At 37.4% G+C, this 20,441-nt stretch overlaps 1 protein-coding gene across 6 annotated transcripts in view; it reads left to right on the top strand.

Moving 5' to 3' along the window:
• LOC114650634 (glutamate receptor 4) overlaps positions 1-20,441 on the top strand; it is a 473,072-nt gene that overhangs the window by 313,016 nt on the left and 139,615 nt on the right. For all 6 annotated transcript variants that reach the window (XR_007934826.1, XM_051926884.1, XM_028800403.2 and 3 more), the window contains exon 5: positions 13,579-13,632. Coding sequence is in view for 5 of the 6 variants with exons in the window: in XM_051926884.1 (XP_051782844.1) it covers positions 13,579-13,632 (54 nt within the window). In the remaining variant the exon portion in view is untranslated. The remainder of the gene's footprint in view (positions 1-13,578; positions 13,633-20,441) is intronic.

The raw sequence follows: 20,441 nt of genomic DNA, 5'->3' as shown, positions 1-20,441 counted from the left end.
TTTTTAAGAGTAGGTTTCTCACAAAGGTGAGAAGAAAGTTTTTCTTCACATAGAGAACCATAGGCAAATTATTCCAAGTAGTTTGCTAGAGAGTGCTAGTTTAGGAACTTTGAAAACTCAACTTGATGTTATTTTTGTAAAATAGCATTTTTAAGCTTTGTTGGCCTGAATGGCTCGCTTTTGTAAACATTGTTCAAATGTTCAAATATTATTTAGCCAGATTACACGTATAACTGGTGTGGGAGATGGCCGGCTGTTCATCCCGGCCAATACCTCCAGGCCGCTAGATGTAGCCCTCCCTGTAGCATGGGAGTGCTCCGAAGACCAGCAGGGAATCATGGACAATGGAGTTTTTATTCCTGACCCTGCTGGACACCGTGGGGCCCACCAGAAGATGCTGCAGGGAGGCTCAAGGACTTACACGTGCCCTATAACCCGGAAGTACATCCTGATCACATGACCAGAAAGAACGACGTGCTTCCAGGATGGAGAAAAGGACTTTTAATCTGACCCGGAAGTGATAAGTCATGGACTGCAGGGTTGGAACCACTTCTGGGTCAGGGACTATAAAGGACTGTGGGAAACCCTAGACGAGTGAGCTGAGCTGGGTGGAAGGGTGGCAACCCGTCTGGGAGTGGAGGATTGATTGATTATTGATTTATTATTGTGTTATTTATGAGTATAGTGGAGTGGAGTGTGCTTGGTGCACATAATTATTATAAAATAAAGTCATATTGGACTTTTATCTGGTGTCTTGTCTGAGGGTTCAAGGGGTCACGGAGACCCTTTAAACTGTCACACTGGCATTAAAGGAGTAAAATGAATCTTCTTTTGTGTCAAGATTGTTTAAGTAATTTTTTGACTTCTTCCTCCTTCCTTTTGGGTTGTTCTGTGATAAGTCAGGGAGCATATACTGGTGCTGCAATCAAATATCTTTTTTTAACTGTAAGGTTTTGAACACTATTTTGCATATGCTATTACCATGACTATTGTAATAACTTTTCACACCATGCTCTGAAAAATCAGATGATTTATACATTTATTAAAGTTAACTGATTAAAAACACAGGCAATATTATTGTTTTTCCAAAAAACAAAAAAAAGGATTTAAGCACCACTCTCCAAGGAGAATGCAAACCCATTCTACTGCCCTCACCACGCGTTTGCGTAAGTTAGTTATGCAGCGAGCTAAACACTCCTTCAACAAACACCCAAGGCACTGGTGATGTTCAGGCATTTAATGAAAGTGGTGTGAAACTGTAAAATAACAAGCAATACCTATCAGAATTTGTTAAATTAATATACATTCTTCTTTAAAAATGCCTTCAAATTTAATACAAACTACTTTGTTATTATTTCCTTATGAAATGCTATAAATATTACAAAACAGATTCTTTAGCGCAAAGACATCCTGCTGCTTCATATTCAAATGCATAAAAACAGGCCTGAACAATCATAAAAGTATGTATTTACATGCACACTAAACATTTGCAAAATTTTAAAAGGAACAACTAAAATTTAATGTATATACTAATAAAGACACAAAATACTTACAGATTATGCTTTTACAAGGGCAAACAAACAGCAGATGGAAATGGATGTCTACCACCTGCTTCTCCATGTGCTGCTTTGCTTCAAGATGGAGTCTTAATAACGATAAAAAACAATATCTAATTTAGGCACTAGAGGTCCCCATGAACACATTTTAACAGAGAACAGAACACCCATAGTAAAATATTGCATAACCAAAATTCTCTGATCAATTTTACTGTTCATATCTGTATTTTTACAGATTAAAAACAGCCCAAACTGTGCAATTCTTTAGCTGTCACATTTAATAACCAGCCTAATAACTTTACATTTAGTTGAATCAAATAATTTTAGTTCTAATATAAACTGAGCATTGGTTTTGCCACTTTTTAGATCATTATCATTGATTTCTTCCCTGTGATGGACTGGTGCCCTGCCCAAGATCTGGGCCTGCCTCGGTCTAATAGACTTTCGAACTTGATCTACTTTTGAAAAAATTTCCCTTTATCTGGGAAAAGACCAGGGCCACCAGTTTTCATAATAATACTGATACTCATGAGTCTCATCTACTGAATTTTGATGAATATGTCTGAGTGTGATTTTATTAAAATGTTTGCTTGGTGGCTCTTGGGGAATGATTATTACTGTTATACAATATGTTTCTGTTTAGGTTTTATTTGTGTGAGTTTCGCCAAATAATTTTCCAAGCAGCAGATGCTGTTTTGGAAATTAAGGATTTACATACTGACTGACATACTGACAGGACTGATGTTTTATTTTGAGCACAATTCACACTCAGACAGCAAGTAAACAGTTACACCTGTAAAATAAAAAAATATTTGTTAAAGTAGCATTGTTTACTTAGTAAATAATGATGGGTATGGAGTAAAAAAAATCACTACAGCTAACAAAGGAAAACTTGTAATCCAGGGCCACTTTAAATTCCTTTGCACCTCTTCATTAACATCTTTTGTTCTGCAAATGTGTCGATCAGCACAAGCAGCCTGCTGTCCCATAACACCCAACCCCCTCCCCCAAACCGCCGCAGCTCAAATTGGGCAAAAAGTTCTTCCAGCTCAAGTCTGTTTATCTGAGTGCAAGGTGCCTGGAGTTATACAGGGTAAATAATATATCATTATTTGGAACATATACATTTCATGTGTGCTCCTTGTCTACAATGATCTGTGTAAATGACAGGAAATGCGAGGCAAGAAATGTTGAACACATACCTGAAACAGAAACTTTTTTCATGTTATAATGATAATGACAAAATTTTAACATGAAGTGTGTAATATGTCAAGACTGAAGTCCAAGAATCAAATAAACACTTTCACAAAATGTACAGTGTAACAAAACAAGTGCGCTTTTATTAAAGAATAAAACCGAAAAAATCAGGTTAGGGTACGACACTGACATGACGGCTTGGGTGGTGCAGCGGTAAGAACTGCTGACTCATAATCAAGAGGTTGCTAATTTGATTTCAGGCGCTTCCCAGAATTACCATTTTGAGTAGTGAGTTGCTCTTATTGTTACTATTATAGAATAAAAACATAGCAGTTTTCTTTTTAATTTTGTTTACTGCACTAGTTAAATTTTGACTTGTCCTAGCAAAAGAAAGCACTTGAAATACATGTTTTTATATTATTTATATAATATAAAAGTTTTGCACAAATTCATGTTTTTTCAATTATTGTAAAACTTGTAATAACCTTCATGTAAAGCATAGTAACCCACAGCCCAAAGTGTCAGGCTTATTCATTTTTTTGTGTATATTGTGTGTATATACTGTATGTGTGTGTGTGTGTGCGTCTCTCTCTCTCTCTCTCTCTCTCTCTCTCTCTCTATACATATATATATATATATATATATAAAACTGCTGAAAAAAATTAAAGGAACACTTTGAAAACACTTTAGACCTCAATGGGAAAAAATTCATGCTGACTATCTATACTGATATGGACTGGGTAATGTGTTAGGAACGAAAGGATGCCACATCATTTGATGGGAATGAAAATTATCAACCTACAAAGGGCTGAATTCAAAGACACCCCGAAAATCAAAGTGAAAAAATAATGCGGCAGGCTAGTCCATTTTGCCAAAATTTAATTGCAGCAACTCAAAATCATACTCTGTAGTTTGTATGGCCTCCACGTGCTTGTATGCATGCCTGACAACGTGTGGGCATGCTCCTAATGAGAGGACGAATGGTGTTCTGGGGGATTTCCTCCCAGATCTGGACCAGGGCATGACTGACTTCCTGGACAGTCTGTGGTGCAACCTGGCGGCGTCAGATGGACCAACACATAATGTCCCAGAGGTGTTCTGTTGGATTTAGGTCAGGTGAGCGTGTGGGCTAGTCAATGGTATCAATTCCTTCATCCTCCAGGAACTGCCTGCATACTCTTGCCACATGAGGCCGGGCATTGTTGTGCACTAGGAGGAACCCAGGATCCACTGCTCCCGCATAGGGTCTGACAATGGGTCCAAGCATTTCATCCCAATACCTAATAGCAGTCAAGGTGCTGTTGTCTAGCCTGTAGAGGTCTGTGCATTCCTCCAAGGATATGCCTCCCCAGAGCATCACTGACCCAGCTTCAAACAGGTCATGCTGAACGATGTTAGGCAGCATAATGTCCTCCACAGCTTCTCCAGACCCTTTCACGTCTGTCACATGTGTTCAGGGTGAACCTGCTCTCATCTGTGAAAAGCGTAGGGCACCAGTAGTGGACCTGCCAATTCTGGTATTCTATGGCAAATGCCAATTGAGCTCCACGGTGCTGGGCAGTGAGCACAGGGCCCAATAGAGCAGTGTTTCCCAACCACTGTTTATGTGCCGCGAGAAATCATCAGGTGTGCTGTGGAAGATTATCCAATTTCACCTAATTGGTACTCTAAGGTTTCCTGTTTGTTCTGCCTGTCACTAGAGGGTAATACAACTTCTTGCTCCAATTAAGTGGGTTGCCAACCGCCAGTAAAACAGAAGAAGACGAAGAAGAAATAAAGTACATAGTCATGCTGCGAGTGAGACAACGCCGCAGGTAATAGTGATGGATAAATATTTGAAAAGAAAAAGTAGTCAATCTGACCTGGGTCCTGGAGAAAATTCTGACCCAGATGAAGGCCCTAGCATGAGTAGTGGTCAGAAGAAAACAAAAAAAGTGAGCTCAAGACAATACAATGAAAGTTATCTTGCCTTTGGATTCAGTTATACTGGGAAACCAACTGAGCCAATTCCGCTATGCCTAGTGTGTGGGGAAAAAATGTCAAACAGTGCCATGGTTCTAAGTAAACTTAAACGCCATCTCCAGACAAAACACCCATCACTTCAAAACAAGAACACGGACTATTTTGTTCAACTGCGTGAACAGACTGAGAAACAGGCAGCGTTAATGAGGAAAACCACCAAGACGAGTAAGAAAGCACTTAAAGCTAGCTACCAAGTGGCTGAACTCATCACTAAATCAAAACAGCCACACACCGTAGCAGAGACATTAATATTGCCTGCCTGCAAAATTATCTTAAAAGAGATGATCGGCCCTGGCGCTGTTAAAGAAACAGCCCAAGTCCCTCTCTCAAATAATACAATTTCCAGACGTATTGAAGACGTGTCTGCTGACATTGAAAAGATAGTTTTGGAAAAGTTGCGCATTAGCGGCAAATTTGCATTGTAAATCGATGAATCTACGGATATCGGTAGACATGCACAACTTATGGCAAATGTGTGCTTTGTACATGGAGACATCATCAGAGAAAACTTTCTGTTTTGCAAGGAATTGCCAGAAAGAACAACAGGAGAGGAAATTTTTCGAGTTGTGTCAGAGTACCTTGAATAAGGAGGACTGAAGTGGCAAAACTGCGTAAGTGTTTGCACCGATAGAGCAGCTGCCATGCTCGGGCAGACCAAAGGATTTGTAAACAGAGTAAAAGAGCAACATCCAGATGTCATTGCGACGCATTGTTTTCTGTGACCGGGAAACACTCGTTGCCAAGATATTGCCGGCAAACCTAGCTGCTGTACTGGAAGATGTTGTGTGCATGATAAACTTTGTGAAGACGAGACCTTTAAAAAGTCGCATTTTCGCATCACTGTGTGAGGAAATGGGAGCACAACATAAAGTGTTATTGCTCCACACGGAGGTCCGGTGGCTGTCCCGTGGCAAAGTTTTAGCCCGTGTGTATGAGCTGCGGGAGGAACTTAAAGTGTTTTTGACAAATCAGAAGTATGATGACGCTAAGTTGCTCTCAACAACAACAACAACATTTATTTATATAGCACATTTTCATACAAAAAAGTAGCTCAAAGTGCTTTACATAGTGAAGAAAATAAAAATAAAGTACAAAATAATAAATTAAAGTAAGACAACATTAGTTAACATAGAATAAGAGTAAGGTCCGATGGCCAGGGAGGACAGAAAAAACAAAAAAAAAACTCCAGACGGCTGGAGAAAACATAAAATCTGCACGGGTTCCAGGCCACGAGACCGCCGAGTCCCCTCTGGGCATTCTACCTAACATAAATGAAATAGTCCTCTTTGTATTTAGGGTTCTCACAGAAGATCTTGATGATGATGGTCATGCAGACTTCTGGCTTTTAATCCATCACTGTTGAAACATCATGGTGCTTTGAGTAGATGGAAAAAAGGAAAACCGGAAAAAGAAACAGAAGAGAGTAGGGGTTAGTACAGATTTTAGAGCCACCATCAATAGTTATTATAATGAATTGAATATACAGTGTATCAGGATTAAATGATCATATGACGAGTGGTGTGCAAGACTGGCATATCTGGCAGATATATTTCAACATCTGAATGACCTGAACACACGAATGCAAGGCCGAAATGAAAACCTGCTCACAAGTACAGAAAAAATAAAGGGATTTTTTTCAAAGGTGCAGCTCTGGAAACAACATGTCAAAAGTGCCAACCTTACCATGTTCCCACCCACCCAGAAATGGCAGGGTGTCAACAGTGCTGCACTGTGTGAGACAATAGGTAAACATCTGCAAAGTCTTGAACAGAAGTTGTCATGTTATTTCCCTTCACTTTCCACTGATTGTCTTGACTGGGTTAGGAACCCATACAGCTCAACTGCAGTTGGAAAGGACATGACTTTGCAGGAGCAGGAAGAAATAACTGAACACATTTCTCTCTTGTAGAGAGAAAGAAACGATATTCACTCATGGGCAGTTATAAGTTGCGTTGTCACGATGTAATTCCAAACACGGAATTAAAATTCAATGCGATATTGATGAAAAGGTAAAAGCGAAAAAAGACATTGAATATATGGACATAGGTGATATGACAGAAGTGTGCCACACAAAATGGAGATTACGCAGCACGGCAGCAGCAGCAGCAAGCCAGCAGCTGATCGAGGAAAGAGGAGGTAAAAAAAAAACTGTATGTGTTTCCCATTGTATCACCATTTAAGAGGGGGTGTTGGAAGAGTGATCGCGTCTCCTTGGGGTGTATTCAGCCCCCCTCTTCACAACGTGAGAGGCAGAGACTCGTAGTGGTTTGCACGTAGCACAGGCTGTGAGTGAGAAAAGCGTGCAGGGGGCAAAGTCCCCTAGTCTTATATATAAACGTCTACGTGTGAAAGTGTGTGTGTCTGTCTAGCCCAGAAGTGAGAAGTGGAGTCAGGCTAAGTGCTCCACGTCCAAGGATACACAAGCGAGGCCAACACATCAGCAAAATGAAACATCCGAAGAGAGAGTCACTCGCTTATCAGCTATTACAGAAGTGTGGCGAGCACAACAGCAAAACGGTGTCCCTTTTACTTTTCCTCCCGCCATTAATACACAAGTGAAGCGAGGACATCGGCAGAACGAAACCTCCTAGGAGAGAGATGCCCAGAGTAGTTCCTTTCAATTACCTGACATCTCTACACTTCAATTTTTTTTTCTGACAATTTCAGTAGTTTCTAGGACACGCTTACACAGCTAGTCTATATTATTAAACCACAGTTAATTTATGCACAGCGGATGCACCGAAGCGCATGCACACTGCGGCTCGGCGCCCCAGAGTCAAACGCAGCGGCTTCCCAGAGTCAGTAGGTGGCGCCCAAACAACATGGATGAAAACAATGAACGAAGGCACCCACACAAAGAAACCGCTTTGGTTCAAATAGGGTTATTGAATTAAATGGAAACTTTACCATACCTACGACCTGTGAACTAAACCTGAGGTAAAGCGTGCACGCCAGGTTGTACAGCCGCCCGGACGCAACCGCCCACACCACCGCATATACAACAACACAGCCATAAAAAAACAAAAACGACACTGCATGAAGAAAAACAATAACAGAAGCGCGTTGAAATGAACTCTCCCAGGACGCACCCACCCTCCATGATATTTCATCACGCAGCGGCTTCCCACCGAGGCGCATACGTACTGCGCCGTGGCACACGCTTCAGAGTCAAACGCAGCGGCGTCCCAGAGTCAGTAGGTGGCGCCCAAACAACACAACCTGTACACTACACTTGCTCTAATCCACTGTGCCAGTAATATAGATCACATAACGGTCACAGACTCAAACCCAGCAGCTTCCCAGACTCAGTGGCTGGCACACGAACACCACAACCTGTAAACGAAACTTGCTGTGCTCCACTCTGCCAGCAGTCGGTGTCAGCAAAGGCAACAGAATCACATCTCCACAAAATGAAACCGCTTTAGTACAGATATGCTTATTTAATTAAATGACATTTCCCCAGACGCACCCACCCTCCATGATATGTCATCCATCCAAATATCGGACGGAACAGAAACTGTTTGCCATTCTTGGATTTACGATTCTCTAGAGAATCGCGGGCTTACTTGTATATATATAGGAGAAAAGGCTAAAGGAATTTCCATGATGAAAAAGAAAGATGGTGAAATTCACAGTATTTTGGATATATACCCTTCATTAGGAGTGCCAGATATATACTGTTGTAAGTATTGCCTCTTGTTTAATACTGTATTGAAATATGAATGCATGACCAATTATTGCATTTTAAGTGGGATTGCCACTCAAAGTGGCACTGTCCAGCTTACTCTAAAGATTCTTTTTTTGAAAGGAAATTAGTTGTCAATTTCTCTCTTTAAAAAGAAAAGCAGAAAGTAATAAAGTAAAATTATTTTCCTGGTTGGTGCTATGTGATGTGAAAGCTCTGCGCCAGTCAAAGTAAGCAAATGGAGTAAAAAGGATACAGACACTGGATTTCATAGGATTGTAAACCACCTGAGCCCCTTGTCTGACATAGTTTGTTGACAAACACTGATCTCTATGAGCTCTTGGACAGTTTAAAAATATAAATAGAGATGATGGCATAGAGTATTGGTGCATGTGAACAAACACTTCATGAGTACAATGATGTTTCCATTTTCTATTCCATGGAATAGTTTCTGATCAACTGGTTTGAGAGAGGAGACCAACAGTGTGTAGAGCTGCATCTGCTAATGTGGAAAGGTATCAGTCACAACCACTGGACACTGAGAGGATGTTTGGGGGACTTCGATCATAATGTAAATGCTTCTCTGTTATAAGCTGGTTGGGCTCCTCCCCTAGTTACTACATTTTGCTTCATTTTTTGGAAATGGCACTGGATATTAAAGTGGGAGCCAAATCAAAGGTCTTTCATTGTAATTAAGCCTCTAGTGTAGTGCTACTAAACTCTGTAGTGTAAGAGGTTTTTTTTTATTTCATTGTGCCTGATTTGGTATTGGTTTTACCCTGATCTGCATTCCATCTTATCTGTTAAGGGCTGTCTGGGCCTACTCACAGAAACAGCAGATCCTATAGCACACATTGTAACTTCCAGCCTTCATACAGGAAATGTGAATGTATCTGGTACATGTTGTCCTTTGAAGTGTGACAACCTTTACACACTTGCAGTGAAATGCAGATCAGGTCGAGCCAACAAAAAAATTTGGTAGGGGATTTTTTTTTTTTTTTTACAGAGGTTGTTCATGTCTCCAGCACTGATTCAAACTCATTTTTATTTACATTACCAGTACTGTATGGATCTTCACATAAAACAGAGGAGCAATTGTTAAAGTGATTTTTTGTGTTTTTTTTTATTGTAGATAATGTTATAGTTATAATTCGGGTGGTTTGTAGAAGTATTTTGCGTTTATCAGTATGTGTTTGCCTGGTTTATACTTGTATCTACTGTTGATTTTTTTTCAATACTATGGGTAATGGGTCAAGGTGTGCTTGAAGAACTTAATGTTTTCCTTATACCTTACAAATTAAATAAATTCAATATCAAGTAGAGAGCACACATACTTGATGTGTCTTTAAGACACCAATACAAATACAATTGAAAGTTTTTTTATTGTATAAGGTAGACTGTTAAAATATTCTGAGAATATTCTGGGAGGGAGTGTATAGGGAGGTGTGTGCAAAAGAAGACAAAGCCAGGGTTAAAAAGGGTTGAAGATGAAAATCAATATGAAGAATTCTAGGTAGGTTAATAATACTCCAGCATTCAGTCTGTCATGAACTATAGTATGAAGGGTCTATTTTAGTGAAATATTTAGAAAGAAACCTACCAGAAAAAAAATTATAATAATATTCTGTTTCTGGCCACAAATCATTTGGATGATATCCTCAGAAAGGAATAATCTATAATGCAACTATAAAGCAAGTTTGGATGGAACAGACTTCTAAACAGAAAGCCAGACCTTCTGTATTCAAATATTAATGCATTTAATTGTAAACCTGTGATGCATCTGGACAGGTCTCACCATCTTACTGCCACCTACAAGCTTGTTATTTGGTGGTCTTAATTATCCAAACCAGAAGTTTTTATGTGTGTTTGGGGGGTTGTTGTTTGTTTATTATTATTATTATTATTATTATTATTATTATTATTATTATCTCTATTATAATAAAAAAGTCCTGAGACGAGACAAAACTTTTTAGCCTTGGACGAGATGTGACTTTTTCAGAAAGATACTTTCATATCCCATGAGACAAGACTTTGTGCCAAGAGATTTAACCACGACCGGGGCTGGAAATAAAAGACAAAGAGTAGATGACAAAGTAGAACATCGTAAAGAATTAAAAAATGTTGGCGTGATACACGTGCAGAGCAGGTTAGATATAACGAAAGTACGAAAATTCGAAAGTCTCAAAAAAATGATATTAAAGATTGCATTAGCGCAAACAAATGGAAATTATTACTCTGTGAAATAACGGAACATCAAAAAGAGATTGAATATATTGTTCGGATTTAAACTTTAAGTCAGAGACTTGTAGATCATCTAATTATCAAGCGTTGCATCCGCAAAGCTTACAGTATTATGGAGGATTGCTCCCACCCTTTTTCTACAGAAAGTTCTGTAGCATCCAAGCCAGTTCTGACAGGTTCTGCAACAGTTTCTATGCCTTCGCTGTCCAGACTCTGAACTTTGTGCTGCTCCCTCCCCTCTCATCTGCTCCTAGTAATTTATATGTATATGTACAGTACATTTGTTACCACTGATGTTTTTTTTATTTCAATGTATTACTATCTATTAATTTACCTATTACTTATTTATCTGTAGTGTAATGTAGGTCTTACTTGTCCTGCACTTGTCCTGTGTTTATGTATATGTTAAAATGCTGTCCTGGGGAGCGTTATTTTGTGTCATACTGTGTATGGATGGTATGGTATAAGAACCACTTGACAAGAGTTGAAAAATATATTTTCCATTCAAAAAACAGAGTAGAGACCTAAGAGAATTATATTGCATGTGCATGCTCCAAGTAAAGAGGAAACCTACAATCAATCATTTTAGCCGATAAAACCATTTAAAAAAATGGCAGGTACAGCCCTATTACAAGATAACATTTTTTTAAACCTCAGTTGACAAACACAAAAACTGACAAAACACGCTGAGAGTGGTGTTGCCTTGTGCTAATGTTGCCAGAATGGAATTCTGTTATCCATGTTTTCTCCATAAAAACGTGAAGTTGACCAATTTTCTCTGCCATAACACAAACAACACGGTAAATAATTGATAATTTTTTTTGGGGTGGAGTATTCCTTTAACTTGATCATTATTACTTATTTGTCAGTCAGTCATTGTCCATCCCGCTATATCCTAACACAGGGTCATGGGGGTCTGCTGGAGCCAATCCCAGCCAATACAGGGCACAAGTCAGGAGCACCACCCCGGGCAGGGCACCAGCCCACTGCAGGGCATTACTTAATAATAAAATTAGAAAAACTTGGGATAAATGAACAATGGAAATCATTAAAAGATGGTCATAAATGAAGTTCCTTTAACATTGTAAAATATTTCTTATTTAAAAAGTAACCCATTACCTTCTGATATCTAGCATCAGATAAAGCTAGGAATGTAATCTAAGGATATTTACAGTAAGTGAAGTTTAATGTAAATATATATAAGGTAAGTAAAAGTAAAAATGTCTAAAGCAGTTGAGAAGTAAAATATTAGAAGCAAAAATATTAGATATAATTACACAATGGGTAGTCTGAAACTTCAAAGTACATCATATAAAACAGACTCAGAAGTTATAGTGGAGTCATTGCTGTCACCAACCAGGCAGTGTACAGAAATGCTATTAAAATGCAAAGCTATTACAATATTGATTTACATAACATGCCACTTAGAGTATTGCTCACAGAAGGTTATGTTTAAGGTGGAATACACACTTGTAAGGCCTTATCTGGTATATTGTACTCCGTTATAGTCTCTACATTAGAAAAAACACATAGGAGCTTTATTGAAAGTCCAACGATAAGCTAGCAGAGAGATCACAGGACTGTGGGCTGTGAGCTACATAGAACAGAGTTAAATCGTTTCAATTTAAGAAATCTGAGATTAAGGGGTGACAATACAAACATTTATAATTATGAGAGGTGGGGACCAACTGTTACTTTTAAAAGAGTTCTTCAGCAAGGGCATGGGGGTTACAGATAGAAATTAGTTACATTTCACAGCAACATTAAAATGCATTTCTTCACACAGGTAACAAACAATAGTAGTAGAAGCATGGAATAAGTTTACCAAGCAGTGTAGTATGTAGTAGTGCTTCTGAGACCTTCAAATCTAATCTTGATTTCACTATTTTTTTAAAGTATTAGATGAAATAAAGATAAAGAGGCTAGTTTGCAGTCAATAGCCTGTTCTTATCAAAAGTTTTTTTCAAGTTAAAGCATATTTGGTAAGAAATAACCATATTTAAAAGTTAATATGTCCTTCTCATCCTTTTCATCACTAACCTGTATTTCTTGAGTATACAAAACATATAGCAGTTGTAGTTTAGCTTTCTTAATACACATGGAAGGCACTGTGCAGAGCAATTGTTTATGTCAGCCACCTTTATACACTATGGATAGGTGTGTATGTGTATATTTATATTAAATAACTCAAATAAATTATTTGTAATGAACAAAATACCACTAACAGAGAATCTGATCTGTGATCTATTTGTTTGCACACCTTTTTTCCTGTCACTGACCATTTTGAAGCTGTGTTAATTGAATTGGCTAGTTGCTACTCATTCTCTTTTGGTGCATGTTGTGTTTTTATTATTATACATTTAAATATTTTGATTGTTTATTGTCATTGTTATGTTTATTGACTATGTGTCTGACATACTGTATTTGTTTCACCATATTCTGCATTGTTAGTACATGTTCAGTGATTCTGCATTAGGAGGACTAGCAACAAATAATATTGATTATGTTGCAAGGTATTTCACTTTGAACTGAGCTACACTGAATTCAAGTAGTCATTCAGTATGAAACATAGTATATACAGTGCTTGTATTCTGAAGTACACTATCATACTGCTGTGATCTTGGAGTCTATCAACACTAACTATTTTAATCAGGAAGCATTTCATGTTTTCTGTCCTTTTTTGTTGATACAGAAGCTAATCAAGCCTCAAGTGTAGAGATTTGCACCTAAAGACTTTAATTCAAGCGCAGCTGCTAATGAACTGATATAAGAGGCGAGAAAGTGAAACTTCACAGTTGCAAATTCTGAACTCATTTTATTATATGTGATGGTGGGGAATTATGTAAATTAATTCTTGCTTTTTCTTCTGCTTTTTAGATTGTTAGTGTTGGGAAACATGTTAAAGGCTACCATTACATCATGGCAAACTTGGTAAGAAATCTTTTTCATGTCTTCTTCCTGTTTTCTAAGTAACTGTAACAGATTATAGTTGCTTTATAGCACGATTTAGGCCAAATCATAGATTTACCCTCTCTCAATTTAGTTTCATTTTAAATGATATGCCTGTATTTTGTTTTTTTGACTCACTTTTTTTATTAATTTGCAATATTAGTATTCTCTGTAAACTTTAGAAAAATACAAGAGCTATGCTGTGTGTGACATTATGGAATTTGTCTACCTCATGTTTCATGCCGTTGCCCTTGCCATCATTACAGTAGTGCATTTTTGTATCTATCATAAACAGCATAAATATAAATTGGATCTCAAAGTAAGGCTGCCAAATTACTCATTAGAATGGAATCACATCTACCCTTGCGGTTAACAAGAAGAGAATTTTCGATTGGAGGAGCAATCATTTCTTTTCTCAATATTTTATGCATTTACTGTTCAAAGTGCACTTGAACAACAGATGCACATTGTTTTGCAAGCAATCAGTTAACACCTCCCTGAGGCTGATTCCCGTCTTTTACATTTCTCCCATAGAGCTGGTTAGCCTGCTTATCTACTGTATCTTCATACATAACTTAGGAACATTTCCTGCTTTAAAAATTTCATTTTGCAGCACATTTATCAGTGAGTTGCTATTTCCTCAGTGCAGTTGACCCGAAATAAATGGAATATATTGTCTTTTCACTTAAAATTGAAATTGGAGATGTTGTCATACTAGCCATTTTTCCTTCATTTAGTTACTCAGTTTCTCAGCCTGACTCTATTATTCATCACAGTTCCGATCACATGATAATGCCCAAAATCTGCTTGCCTAAGTGATGTCACAATCCTCACAGTTAAAATTGAAATAGCCACTTGATTTAAAGCAAAATACTTGAGTTAAATTTGATTAGAGTTTGTTTTTGGACCTCACAGTGAAGAAAGTCAGCACAAAAGCTTAAGCTTAAGAGAAAGGATAGAAGCCATAAGAAAAAATGTTGAGAAACATTTACTAAAAATTGAACAATGCATGAATGTTAACAAACACTTGGTTTACAATGAGTTACTGTGCTGCTGCACTAATTTTTACTTTGCAACAAGAGACACATCACAGAACGAGATTTGGCATAGTTACTCAAGGAAAGTAATGAATTGCAAATTACTAAATTACTTCTCTCAAACTATGATGGGATTACTTTACTAATACTTTACTTCCTGGAAAAAGTAATCACATTGCTAGTTACTTTACTTTAACCTAACTGTCTACACCTGGTAAACATACAATGAATTCAGAAGGTATTCAGACCCCTTCACTTCCTGAACATTTTATTGTGTTGTACATTTTATTTTAAATATATAAATATGCCATTTTTGCCCATTGAACTACAATCAATAACCCATAATGACAAACAGAAAACATATTTCCACAGTGCTTTGTAAATGTATTAAAAATCAAAAACCTCTAATTTCATTAAGTATTTGGACCCTTTGCTGCGGCACCCCAAATTGTAGTCAAGTGCATCCTATTTGCTTTAATTGGCCTTAAGAACTTGCTTGGAGTCAACCTGTGACAAATTAAATTGACCGGACTTAGCGTAGAAAGTTCCACACCTGAGTATATTAGGTCCCACATTTCACACTGCATGTCAGGACAAAACCAAGCCATCAAGTCCAAGGAGCTCTCTGTAGACAATGATACAATTTTTGTGAGGCATAGATCAGGGAAAGAGTTTAAAACCACTTCTAAAGATTTGAGAATCACCAGGAGCACAGTGGCCTCAATGATTGTGAAATATAAGAAGTTTGGAACCTCCAGGGGTCTTCCTTGAGTTGGCTATCTGATCAAACTAAGCAACTGGATTAGAAGTGCCTTGGTTAGGGAAGTGATCGAGTATCCAATGATTTGTCTAATAGGGCTTCAGAACTTCTCTGCTAAAAAGGACAAAAATCTCAGCAGCACTCCATCAGTCAGGCGTTTATGGTAGAGTAGCTTAACAGGAGACACTCTTGAGTAAAAGCCATTTGGCAGCAAAGCAGCATTTAAAGGACTCTTGTCTTATAAGCCAAAAATTGAATTTTTTGGGCACAACTCCAAGCATTGTGTCTGCCGAAGACCAGGCACTGCTCATCAACTCCCTAATATCATTCCTACAGTGGATCATGGTGGTGGCAGCTTCATGCCATGTGGGTGCTTCTTAACAATGGATAGGTAGACTGGTCAGAATTGAGGGAAGGATGAGTGCTGCCAAATACATAGAGGTCCTTGAAGAAAACTTGCTTCAGAGTGTATGTCACCTCAGACTGGAGCAATGGTTCACTTGAGTATGAGAATAACCCATAGAACACCCGTGGAGAGACCTGAAGATGGGAGTTTACAGGCACTTCCTATCCAATCTAACAGAGTTTGAGAGGGTCTGCCAGGAAGAATGGGATAAACAGCCCAAATCCAGGTGAGCAATGCTTGTAGAGACTTCCCCAAGAAGACTAGAAGGTGTAAGTGCTTTCAATTTTGCTCCAACAAAGTACTGAATTAAAAGCATGAATATTCATACAAATGAGAGTCTTCAGTGTTTGAGTTTTAATACATTTGCAAACCTTTCTGAAAACATTTTTACTTTGTCATTATGGGATGTTGATTGTAGTTCAATGGGCAGAAATTGCATATTTATACATTTAAAATAAAATGTTCAACACAATAAAATGTGCAGGAAGTGAAGGAGTCTGAGTACTTTCTGAATCTACTGTATACCAATTGGAAAGTATTAAGGGTGTCACTTCATTGTCCAATAAGTATTTTAATAAGGAAAAAAAGAACATTAATTCTGCAGTTAACTAAGTAAACTACTTGACTCACATCAATACTGTGCTATTTCAAACATATGAACCAGCAAGTCAAAGTATTTAGCTCACAAAAGAATTCTCTGTAAAATTAGATTGTAGTAATTAAAAACAAAAGTGGCCTAAACACTCAAACTCTACCACACATGGAGAAGATAAACTGTAAAATGATTACTAGTGTAGCAGCCAGCAGAGGAGAGCACATATTGATAGGGTGCCAGCTACCTGCAGTGTTTATTGTGTAACACAATAAGTATGCCCATGTCTCTGTGTCTCTTCAGTCTTACTTGTGCACAAATGTCTCCTGTATTTTTGTGAAAAAGAAAAATCAAAATGCATGCTGTGATATGCATTTTAATGGTATTTTCATTTGATTAGATTTTAAAGACTGTTTTGCCATTGTAGATCATCCTTTGATCAAGAGGCCGTACATCGTAATGAATAAAAATAATTAACCTAGCTATTGTACGTTTAATTCTAAAACTATGCATTGTATAATAACATTCATCTCTGGTATAGTTCTGATGGTGCTGTAAAACTCAATGTACTCTGCGCCTGAATGAAAATAGTGTGCATGTGCTGTGCAAACTGAGGATGAAGATAGGGTAGTCACTGTCACACACCATCACACTCACATGTTTGTGTATGGAATGCCTGCCCTTCAAGATATTTACAAATTATTTGCTTAGAAACATATGTAATGCAAGTCACAAAATTCTGCTTAAGTCAGTAAATGTAACTGCAAGAATTTAAATAGTAATGTGTTAAACTGCTTCATTACTGGGAAAAGTAATTAGATTACAACATCAACCACTTACTCTAAAGCACTGAGTAGAACCTCAGCAATGACGTGTTTTTGGAACACCAGCTAAGGTCGCAGAGAAAAGCCTTCTTTGGAAAAACATATGCAGGGCCTCTGGATGAGCAATCAGAATTAGACTTAATCACAAAGCCGACTCAGTTCAGTGAAGTGAGTGCCAGCAGTTTTGAGGGAGCTTATTTTTATTACAATTCTTATCGTTTATGCAAAATACTCTCCTCCTTCTGGTTCTTCCCCTCATTGCCTAATGTTCCAGCCCACCATTACCTAATGTCCATCACCTGGCTTTTTGTCCATCACCTAACCGAACCTTGCATAGACTACTCCTTACCCTGTGCAGGCGATTGAGACTTGCTTATCTATCAGTTCCCACTGCTAAGTTGGAATCAGGAGGACCCACACATAAGATACTGGGTTGCTCAAATGAATGGCTTCTTCTTTCACAATCATCCCTCAAAACTACAGGTTTAGGCAGCTACATCTCTTAAGGCTATAGTGCTAAGTTTTCTTATAGTAGGTTTGCCATTACCTCATGCTAGTGTCTGAGCAGGCAGACAGAGCAAGTGGCCTTGAGCTGATAAGCACAGGCAGTTTTCTTAGCTGCTTGGAATAAATAGTCATAAGCTTTTAATAATCAACTTCTATATGACTTACAGCTAACTAATATACTATGTTTTACTTAAACTTGATTAAAAGCATTGATATAAGAAAGTATTAATGGATAGATTTAAATTCTTTCTATATATTTTCTAAAATAGTGGCCTGTTTAGTTCTCTGTATTTTAAGACAGTGGGTTGTTCAGCTCTCTCAAAGTGCACAACATCCTTGACTTGTCGTTACCTTATTTGTGAGCAAAAAATCCAACAGCTTTTATTTTAACAAATTAATGAGAGTTTATAAACTACTTTAAAAATGAAAACACAAGTATACATTTTTAATAATTCTAAAGCTAATGATTGAAAGCTGCTCGATCCTTAAGTAAATTTTCTATACTAACACCTACTTTTTGGTACATACAAAGAAACTGAAGGACCTGGAGAAAGCCTACAGAGACACAAGATGACAAAGCTCCCCTGATTCTGGTTACACTGAGGTTCAAACCTAAGTTCTGGAGGTCAAAGGAAAGATGATAAACCATTGTGCCACCATGCCTCCCTCAGAAAGTTCTATTTCTTTCAACTATGTTATTCTTTAAGTTGCTTTATTAAATTGTAATTGTTGTTGTTTTTCTTCTAATTAATAACAGTACACTCTTCATTAATTAATTCATTAATTTATTCATTCTCAAACCTTCTGGGTACAAAGCATTACAAAGCCTTGGACTGGACCCCAGTCAATCACAGGGCCCATAATTCAGTTGTGCTAACTGTAATAAAAAATACTTTAGGGTGCTTTATTTAATCTGATGGTTATTCCCAGTGTGAGTATTCCTTTCTTTCAAGGAATTTTGCACTACTGTACCTAGAGGCACACACTTTTGTTTCTAAGACCTGGAACTATAGCAGATTTCTGTCTTTATGTAACATGCTGTGCTTATCAGTAAGAAGCAAAACACTGAATGCCTAAGGCATCAGATTTGCTTTCCGTCTAATAACTCCCATGTACGTAATGAAAATCACCAGGGACTAGTCATATATTTAATGATCTGCTAACATTTCAGGTTAATAATTTGCAGTTTTTCATTTTGCTCAAAAGGGTTTACATATTTTGGAACAAAAATGATTCTACGGTAAAGCTATTGTTATCACATACAGAAAGGTCACCATAAAGCAAACAATAGTATTGGAAAATCTTTTAAAATATTACTTTGGGATAATAATGGTAATATTGCAATAAATGAAACATGATGCACATTGTCATGGGATATTTTGAAAATATTTTCAAAAGCAGATGTATGTGATTTGGCCATGCTAAGAAATTGTAACTGTCAAGAGCGCATCTTTTTATTTTATTGAGCTAACTGTATAACTTATCTTAATACAGCATACATCTGTCTCATAGTTTTTCAAGTACTCTTTTGAAAACAGTGACTTGCTCACCAGAATGATGTATTAACTTAATATGTTTTAAATGTATATATTTTTTTGCAAATATCTGACTATTTTCTACATCTCAAGATCAAGTTCAAGTTAGCTGAATATATATAGGTACACCATTGAAATAATATAATAAAACAGGCATGTAAAGTAAATATATTTTTTTATTGTCTGGCTTAATGAAAGCAAAATATAACAAAATGTATTCTAATAATACAGGATAAATTAAAAGAATATGTTTCAAAGACAGTCCATAAAATGAAACACAGCTCTCTACCCCATCGAAAGTGGCTATTCATATAGAATAAAACGTCAAATAAAACAGGCATACTTACTTTACAATTAATGTGCTCTTGCCAAATGCTGAAAAAGTTCTGAAGTGATGGCACTAATGGAAAAAAGTATTGTTTTTTTGGGGGTTTTTTTGAGATCATACAGAATGCTACTTTCGTACTTCCCATTGAGTTATATATGGTGGATTAGGATTATTTCAGTTGAGAAAACTAAGTCTTCGTGCAAGTAGTGTGGAACAGGATATCACAATATTTTTTTCATAATAAAATATTATCCCATTTGATGTTACTCCAGATAGTGCTTTTAAAGCTTTAGGAGTGATTTTAGATACAAGGATATCCAAGACATATACAAAGATTTTGCCCCAAAAAGTTTGAGTATAGAGCATTCCCAAAGTGTGGCCCAGCCACCTGATGGAATACTGAAAAGAAAATCTGATTTGACTATCTAGAAGAAGTAAAGATCATAACAAGGTTTGCATAGGTTAATATGCCAAAGCTTCATCAACAAGCCCCACCCTGTTGGAGAGTGAGGGCTACTGTGTCCTCCCATCCCTGCTCTGTTCCATTTGAATTTGCTGCACTTTTGTGCACTGCTCTGATTTTTCAGAAGTATTTATTCCACAATATTTTACTAAAAAACTACATGTGTTTTGGATCTTGTGAGCAAACAGCTAGATACCTGGAATGTGAATTATACAAACAACTGACTTAATGTTTTTTTCATGGATGTTTTAATTATCATTTCCTGTTGTTCTGGGTTAGCTTCACTGACCCCCATTGAAGTCCATTGTATAACAAACTTTGTAATCTTTGTTCTATATG

The sequence above is a fragment of the Erpetoichthys calabaricus genome, chromosome 4 (assembly GCF_900747795.2).
Source record: "Erpetoichthys calabaricus chromosome 4, fErpCal1.3, whole genome shotgun sequence".
In the NCBI taxonomy this organism is placed as follows: Eukaryota; Metazoa; Chordata; class Cladistia; order Polypteriformes; family Polypteridae; genus Erpetoichthys; species Erpetoichthys calabaricus.
The sequence above is the reverse complement of the archived record's forward strand: the minus strand, read 5'-3'. Positions and strand labels throughout refer to the sequence as shown.